The sequence below is a fragment of the Nematolebias whitei genome, chromosome 13 (genome assembly GCF_014905685.2).
Source record: "Nematolebias whitei isolate Nwh7 chromosome 13, NemWhi1, whole genome shotgun sequence".
In the NCBI taxonomy this organism is placed as follows: Eukaryota; Metazoa; Chordata; class Actinopteri; order Cyprinodontiformes; family Rivulidae; genus Nematolebias; species Nematolebias whitei.
The window spans coordinates 1094543-1103783 of record NC_056510.1 but is presented as its reverse complement, the minus strand read 5'-3'; the positions used below and the strand labels follow the sequence as shown (position 1 = coordinate 1103783).

Genomic DNA, 9241 nt, shown 5'->3' with positions numbered 1-9241 from the left:
GTTTCATTTTATTTTTGTCTCTTTTTCTTTCATGAAACATTTTTGCAGAACACTTTATCCAGCAGAAGATGTTTTTGTATGAGCTTAATGCACAAATTCACAAGAGGGTGCAGATTCGTCAGGAGGTTCCTGAGTAGGAACATAACATTTGTTGTTTCTAAATATGGTGTTTTACAACAGTTCATTAATAAAATACAATTAAACACAAAACCTTCATGTTTTGAACATAAATCTGACCTCAAAGGAAAACTTTGCACTGCCAAAGTTCGTCTTCTGTTTCTGCCAGAAGTTGTCTGGTTTGATGATGAGTGCCACGCAGATCTCTGCAGGGAAGAACTCCTGCAGCGTCTTGAGCAGAGGCTTGATCAGCTCCCACTTGGAGCCACGCATGTCCAGGATGACGGTGAAGCCTCGTTTGCAGACGTCCTCGCTGATGGGAGAAAGAGAACATGCAGGTGAGAAGAAGACATTCATTCGTACCCAAGGCTAGATTAACCATGTGGGCACCTGGGCTAATGGCCGGGGGCCCACGACCTCTAAAGAGCCCTGGGCGGTGAGGGCACAAGCAAAACATCTGATCATCTCCTGCTTTATGATAAACGGTGCCCTGCACAGAGAGACCTGCGCTGCCTGAGGCTCTGAACGTGTCGAGACCTTCTCCCGCTCAGTGACCGCCGAGGAGCTGGACCAAAGGTTCAGGTCGTGTTTTATTATTTTAAATAAATAATCCATGCTGCTCACGCTGGTGTCCACCTCACTGAAGCTCCCCCAGACAGCAGCAGTGATGGGAAACACTGACCCATCCCTCCCTGAGTCTGTCTGTCAGAGACGACACACATGCACCCGCTCTAGCTCATAATGACTCGCGCTCGTGAGGGTTAGATATTCCCGTGCACGTCTCTGTATGCAGTTGCTATTTTAGCCTCTTTTTGGGGGTGCACGAGCACACCTGAGTGCTCGGCACCCCGGAAAAATAAAGAAACCATCATTAGGAATTTGTAACTCGTTTCTCAAACCTTAGATTCACCAAAATACTGAATACATTTGAAATAAATATGGAATAAATGATGACACTCTTGAACAGGCCAATAAAATCTATGATTTTTGTTGTTGTTGCATGAGTCGGAGCCTCACGCCACCTGTCAATCAAGGCAGCAGGTATGTCAGCAACTGACCAATCACTAATAATAATTATTATTATTATTTTATTACTACCACCTGACAAGAACACAAATATCAGAACACAGCGTCCAGCAGGACAGAGGATCACTTCCAGCCTGCTTTAATCCAATGAGGACATTCTGTCCTCTCATCGCCATGGAAACAGCAGAGCTGGTTGATGGGTGTCCCTCTGCTCTCAGACAGAGACTGTCTCTGCTGACGAAATAAAGGACATCATGTCCACCGATCGAAGACGCCCATAAACCCTGAAGCAGCCAAATTATTCACTGCTGACTCTGAACAGAGCACATCACTAAAAACAGCAAAGTACTGGTTATGAGCTGTGTTTAGCAAAAGGCTAGCTGAAAGCTAATATGATACCTAAAAGCTAAAAGTAGCAAAAGCTGATGGATTGAGTTAGTTGAAGCAGATCTCAGGCAGTGATTTAGAAGAGATTGCAGTAGATAAATATTTGTAAATAAAATTAAAAAAAGAAAAAAGTCTAAAAGTTACAAAGGTGAAACGTCGTAGCATCCATCACATGCACGAGCCGAGAGTTTTAATTTATGAACAGCTAAAGAAGTGTGACAAAGCTGACTCGTTAGTTTAAAACATGACTCGGCTCAGATGTGACGGGCTTCATGGTCCCTAGTACTTCTGATCCATTTCCTTCCAGGACCCTGGGTCTGTGGTGGAGCCACAAACCAAACGTAAATCAACGCTCCCTCTGCTGCTGACATGGAGGAGGAAAGGAGCGCTTGTTTCCAAAGCCTGGGCAGCCCTGAAGCTCTTCACTTCAAGGATCTGCTGCTCCTCAGTTTCATTGGAGCTGCTTTGTTGTGTATGTGTGTGTGTGTGTGTGTGGGGGGGGAGACAGAGGACAGAGAAGGTGGGCCCAAGATTGGAAGGTCGCTAGTTTAACTCCCCAGGCCGACAACATCAAAATGTGGGTGAAAAAAGTGAAGCATCCACGCTCATTTGTCCCAACTTTGGGCCCTTGAGCAAGGCCCCCGAAGCCCCACCAACCCACCCCCAGGTGACCCCTGAAGAAGCGAGTAGCTGAAAGAAGAGAAGGTGTGTGTGTATGTGTGTGTACCTGGGCACAATGGACAGGTAGGTGACAAGCCTCCTAAGGTCTTCCTGTTTTATTCGGTCATGGTTGCTCCGAGCAGGAAATGTGAGGATCGGTCCTCCTCGTTTGTCCCTCCCACCTGCAGAAATCAAACAAACATTAAAATATTTTTGTAGAATTTAACGTTTGCGACGTTTAATTTTGTCATGAAATGACATCAGCTCTTTCATTTAAAGTACAGAATGAAAAGAGTTCAAAGAAACAAAACCCACTGTAACAGCTCCGTTACATCTAATGAAGACACTCAAAACTCTTTACACACTCAGTGCCCTCATTTACCTCCACACACACACACATTCATACCATACCATACCACTTCATTTATAGAGCACTTAAAACAGCGACAAGGCCAACCAAAGTGCTGTACAGACAGAACAACAGGTAACACACAAAGCAAAATACAAAATGAGGTAAATCAGAATATAGACATAAAAACGATGCAGATAATGACACAAACCAGTGTGGAGCATACAGGATCAAACACAGATCATCTGGTGTTGAAAGCTACTGAATAGTAGTGAGTTTTTAAACGGGACTTGAAAACCAAGAGGGAAGGGGCCAGTCTGACAAGCAGAGGTAACTCATTCCAGAGTCTTGGTCCTGCTACAGAGAAGGTCCTGTCACCTCTGCGCTTAAGACGAGTTCCTGGAACTGTGAGGAGCAACTGGTCCGCTGACCTCAGGGAACGTGGTGGGACATACGGTTGTAGCAGATCAGAGAGATGGTGGGGGGACACTGTTCAGTGATTTGTAGACATACATGAGTATTTTGAACTGGATTCGAAAGTGAACCGGTAACCAGTGCAGTGAGGCCAAAATTGGTGTAATGTGCTCTCTTTCGCCTGTACTGGTTAAAAATCGAGCTGCTAAATTCTAGACCAGTTGTAGTCGTGCAATGGAGGTCTGACTGATACCAAACAGGAGTGAAGTGCAGTAATCAAGCCTAGATGTAATGAATGCATGTATTACTGTCTCCAGGTTCTTTTTGGACAATATGGGCTTCAGTTCAGACAGCCGCCTCAGTTGGAAGAAACATGATTTAACAATCATGTTTACATGATTGTTAAGTTTCAGGGAAGGGTCCATTATCACTCCCAGATTAGTGACTCTTTGTTTTTCTGACAGGGTTAGAGCAGAGAGGTCGATGCAGTGGTTTGTGATCGTGTCGTTGGGAGGGAACAACATGACTTCAGACTTCTTTTCATCGAAACTTAAGAAATTTAAAGCCATCCAGTCCCTGATGTCAGCCAGGCAGTTGAGCAGCGGTTGAAAAGAGCATGTACCATTGTGTCTTAGGGGGAAGTAAATTTCACAGTCATCGGCATAGAAGTGGAAGGGCATGTTGCGTTTCTGGAAAATAGCACCAAGGGGCAGCAGGTATAAAGAGAATAGGAGGGGACCCAGGATGGACCCCTGCGGAACTCCCCATTTAAGCTCTGTCACTGCAGAACTAAAATCCTTGATGGAGACACAAAAGGATCTGTCAGTAAGGTAAGATCTGAACTAATTGAAGGCTGATCCTGTGACACCCACCCACTGCTCCAACCTAGCAATGAGGATCTCATGGTCGATGGTGTCAAAGGCGGCTGTGAGGTCCAACAGGACAAGCAGCACAGAATCACTGGTATCTGTGGATCTGAAGATGTCGTTAAAGACCTTCAGCAGGGCAGTTTCAGTGCTATGGAGAGGTTTAAAGCCAGGTTGGAAAAGCTCTAAGATGGTGTGATCCTCCAGGAAGCACTTCAACTGGGACTCGACTATTTTCTCCAGTACTTTAGAAACAAATGGGAGTTTGGAGACAGGCTGGAAGTTGGATACGACTGAGGGGTCATGGTTTGGGTTTTTAGGAGAGGCTGGACAGCAGCATGTTTAAAGGTTTTTGGCACCACGCCAGTGGATAAACTACTGTTTACTATATCAAGAATGGACGGACCTAGAGTAGGAAACACCTCCTTTAGTAGTCGAGGGGGGACCACATCAAAGGGGGAACCAGAAGGTTTCAAGCTGCACATGACCTGCTCTAGAGAAGATGGAGTGATGGGTTCAAAATGGTCAAAAGGAGCTACAGATTGAGGTGGGATGGATGGGTCATGAGTTGGAGGGGAAATGAGAGCCCTGGTGGTCGCAATTTTTTCCAAAAAGAAATATAAGAAGTTGTTGCACAGCTCAGTCGAGGCTTCCAGAGGTGGTGGTTCAGTGAGGTGGAGAACAGAGTTTAGGGTGGAGAAGAGGACACGTGGGTTGCGAGAGTTTGAGGTAATTATATCAGAGAAGTATTTGGATTTAGCAGCTTTCACTGTTTTCTGATAACGGTGCCAACTCTCTTTAAGTATCTGGAAAGAGACCTGCAGCCTGTCTTTCCTCCACTTTCGCTCCACCCTCCTACATTGCTGCCTAACGGCCTTGGTGACGTCACTCAGCCAAGGTTCTGCTCTCAGTTTTGATTTTTTGGTTTTAACAGGTGCAACATGATCCAGAGTCTTTAAGCAGACAGAGTTGAACTGGAATGTCAGCTCCTCAGTGGTGGTGAGAAACACCAGGGGCTGAATTATCATTTCAGAGTTATAAACATCTGTGAAATGTGCGGCAGTGAAGTGGTTAATGTTCCGGGTCCTACGTTCAGAAACGCACGGCTTAGGAGTTAGATGGGGGAGAGTGGAACTCAAACTGGACTGGCATGTGGTCTGAAAAAACATTATCACCAATAACAAGATTATTAACAGTCACATCATGAGTTAAAACAAGGTCCAGTGTATGTCCACGCTCTCGGTTGGGACCGTTTACATGCTGAGTTAAATTAAATGAGTCCAATAAATCTAAAAAAGTCTTTAACCAAGGGCTTCTCAGGACAGCACACGTGCAAATTAAAGTCCCCAATAATGAAAACATGATTATATTTTGGTGTGATTTCAGCCAAGAAGTCAGAAAACTCATTTATGAAATCCTTAGATCGAGGTGGGCGGTAGACGAGTGCAAATAACGTCGGAGGCGAGTAGCCGAGTTCAAAGACGCTCAGCTCAAAGCTGGCGCGGGAAACTGGGATGGGCAGTTGTTTACAGTCAAAAGTTGATTTGAATATTGTTAAAAATCCACCACCGCGCCGGCCTGATGGCCGTGGGGCGTTAAGACACAAGACAGTTCGGTGGCAGTAATTCTGTCAAGGCGCTGGACTCACCCGGAGACATCCAAGTCTCTGTGATGCACAGAAAGTCCAAATCGTGCTCTTGAAAGTAGTTCCTGAGGAAAAAAGTTTTGTTGGCAACAGATCTTGCGTTGACCAGACACATCCGGATATTGTCCAAAGTAGAGCCAGCAGCAGTGGAGTTGGCGCGCGCAAATGGCCGCAGGTTTTCAATAACAGCCCCTCCAGGTCGGTCCAGGCTGCGCACCGGCTGACAACTCCCGTTGGTTACCTGGTCCGGGCACACGGGAGAGGAAGATGCAGAGCGCAGAGCTTTCAGCTTCACCAGCTGACCAGCGCGTTTTCCCCGGCGCCTGAAGCGATATCTCAGGGCAGGGAGGTGAGGAGCCCAGCGAAGGTAAGCTGGCACGTCCGCCAGCGGGGGGGAGGGGGGGGGGTCCAGAGGTACGCTGATAATGGTCAAAATAAGCGACTTCAGTGCCAGAAATACAAAGATCCAAAAGTTGTTGTCTGTCATACACCAGCAGAGAGTTGATGTCACAAATGAGAAATGCAAAAAACAAAAATAATCCGAACACCATCAGCAGAGGTGGATTGCAAGCCATGTACACGGGCTCCATCTTACCGGAAGTCTACTTGTAGAGAGCTGTATGAATGTGTGTGTGTAGTAGAGAGCTGTATGAAAGTGTGTGTGTAGTAGAGAGCTGTATGAAAGTGTGTGTGTAATAGAGAGCTGTATGAATGTGTGTGTGTTGTAGAGAGCTGTATGAATGTGTGTGTGTATAGTAGAGAGCTGTATGAATGTGTGTATGTAGTAGAGAGCTGTATGAATGTGTGTGCAGTAGAGAACTGTATGGATGTGTGTGTGTAGTAGAGCTGTATGAATGTGTGTGTGTTGTAGAGAGCTGTTACTGATTGGTCAGAACTTTGTTCAAACTTGTGTCTAACTGTTCTCTGAAGTGTCTGGGCACACGACTTCTTGTTGAAACACAAAAACCACAGCTGTAGTTGAGTTGTGGAGGCAACAGGTGAGAAACCCAGAGCTCCGTCTCCTCAGAGATATTTCCCAGCTCTTCCAGCCTTAAGTGTTTCCAGACCATGGAAGATAGATACACAGTCCCTCCAGAGAGATCTGGGTCTCCTCCCAGTGGGACGTGCCCAGAAAACCTCCAAAGAGTTGAGGAAGCATACTGATCAGATGAAACTCCTGGCTCCTCAGCTGACTCCTTTAGATCCAGAGGAGCAGCAGCTCTACTCCTCACTTGTCTCAGATGATGGAGCACCACCTCCTGTCTCAAAGGCTGAGCCCCCACACCCCATGAAGGAAGCTCATTTCAGCTGCTTGGATCCAGGATCTGGTTCTTTGGGTCCTGATCCAGATGTCATGACCACAGTTGAGGACTGGGCCATAGACAGAGCAGAAACACAAAGTGCCTCTTGAAAGCTGAATGAGTTACTGTCAGTAACATCGGACATACGGAAACAAAATGTACGATTGTCAGAACGTTAGTGAGGGAAGGTTGGCGTTCAACTCACCCGACACGAAGGCGACTTTCTCCTTCAGCATGGGCAGAACATCAGAGGCCTTGATGCCCTCAGTCCTGAAGGAGCCTGGAGATAGAAGGGACAGAAGATCAGATCACAACACAGCCTCTCTTATGGAGTAGCTACATTACTCCTTACTCCCTCCTTGAGAAGAGGTTCTCTGCAGACCAACAGTGGGCGTTTCTGGAGGACAAACACTGATTGGCTGTATCTGCTGCTCTTTAGCTAAGTTACATCAGCTCTTTTTTAAACTGAAGGTTTGTAAGAAACAGCATTAAATCTGCTGTCAAACACAAGAAGATTCTCTTTAGTCCTTGGTTGTAGCTGCACCTGACACAGGTTGGTCGAGTCTGGTCTGGGTACAATGAAATCTGAAGCATCTGAAGAGAAACCTGCTCTATTGGCTCTCCTCAGGGATGTGTGTTGAGCCCCCTCCTGTTTACTCTGCTCACATATGATTGTGCAGCTACCCATCCAGGCTGTCACATTGTAAAGTTTGCAGATGATACAGCGGTGGTGGGATGCATCACAAACAATGATGAGTCCAGCTACAGGCAGGAGGTGGAACACCTGGAGAGCTGGTGCAGAGAGAATAACCTTCACATCAATGTGAAGAAGACAAAGGAGATGATTGTGGACTTCAGAAGGAACAAAAACACCTACACCCCCCTGAACATAAGAGGATCTGTGGTGGAAGTGGTCTCCAGCTACAAGTACTTGGGTGTGAACCTGAACAACAACCTCAGCTGGAGCAACAACACCACCAGCCTGATCAAGAAAGCTCATCAGAGACTCTACTTCCTCAGACGGCTGAGGCGAGCTGGTCTGGGAAGCTCAGTCCTCACCTCCTTCTACAGGTGTGCAGTGGAGAGCATCCTGTGCTCGAGCACCAATGTGTGGCATGGAGGCTGCACAGCTGCAGAAAGAAAAGCTTTGCAGAGAGTGGTGAAGGCTGCACAGAAATCTGTCAGAATCAGTCTCCCCACCATCACAGACATCTACACCTCCAGATGCAGGAAGAGGGCCACCTGCATCATGAAGGACCCCACCCACCCAGCACACACACTTTTTGCCCCACTCCCCTCAGGAAGGAGGTTAAGGAGCATTAAGTGTAGAACCACTAGACTGAGGAACAGCTTCTACCCTGAGGCTGTTAGACTCATGAATCTCTAACTAGAGTAATCACTGTGAAAAACCATATCATGTTGCTGCTGATCTGTTTCATGTTGCTGCTGATCTGTTTCAATGTTGATGTGTTCATGCGTGCACATCTGCTCACAGACTCATGTTTGTGCTGATGTTCAATGTTTTATGTTATGAGTGCTTAGTGTATATTTAGTTGATGTTTTTCTTAGTTCATATCTTAGATGTCATTACTGTTTTTCTTATACATTTTATTGTTGGATGTAACTGGGACCCTGTGGACATAATTTCGCTCCACCACATGTACCACATGAGGTGCGAATGACAATAAAGAATCTCTGACTCTGACTCTGATTTGTCTAAACGTCTGATCTCAATTAAAGATCAGGAGTCCTGTAACGAGATAATGGCCCAAAACAAAATGTTCTTTAGAAGTTCTTCCATGAGATGTGATCTATGAAGGGAGCTGAAACATGGAGAAGGACTGACCCTTAAAACCTGAGACAGCTGAGGAGGTGAACCAGTAAACAGAATCCCTGCTCCAGGTGCAGAAATCTGACATCACTCATCTGCAGGGACTGATTTAAAAGATGAACAAGAACATGTGACGTTAAAGGAAACATCCTTTGTCCCAACGACAGTTGAAGTATTATTAATATTTTGATTACTTTTTTTTCTTTCTTTATGAATCAATTGTAACTATTTTAACATTATTCAACAACCAAAACAGATTTAGTTTTTTTAATGTAATGGCTAGGTATTAAAAAACAAACATGTAGCCCTCCCCACTACACATTTATGTTGCTCTTATTTTGAAATGTAACAGGAAGTTCTGTGTTAAGTGAGGCAGAAAGAGGTTATGGAGACGCCACTAATGTGGAACCATTTAACACCATAGACATAATATGTCTGTGCTTAACACAAACGCAGTGTTTTTTTTGTCCAATCAGACGAAGCCCTCCAGATACGCCTCCTGTATTTGTCTGCAGAGACACCTACTTGATCTCCTTCACCTCCTACGACCCGTCAGCACCGTGACAAGCTGCTAGCATTATACAGTCGTGGTTCAAGAGTGTCACACCTGCTTTAAGTTCATGATGAGGTGTCACACCTGCTTTA

The 9241-nt window shown here is 45.7% G+C and overlaps 1 protein-coding gene across 1 annotated transcript in view; it reads right to left on the bottom strand.

The window, feature by feature from the left end:
• Positions 1-237: 237 nt before the first annotated feature.
• Positions 238-9241, bottom strand: part of LOC119419439 (kalirin) — a gene marked incomplete at its 3' end in the record, with an annotated part of 42395 nt that continues 33391 nt past the window's right edge. Inside the window, 3 exon segments of the mRNA XM_037686741.1 lie at positions 238-430; positions 2258-2372; positions 6971-7045. Coding sequence (XP_037542669.1) covers positions 238-430; positions 2258-2372; positions 6971-7045 — 383 coding nt within the window.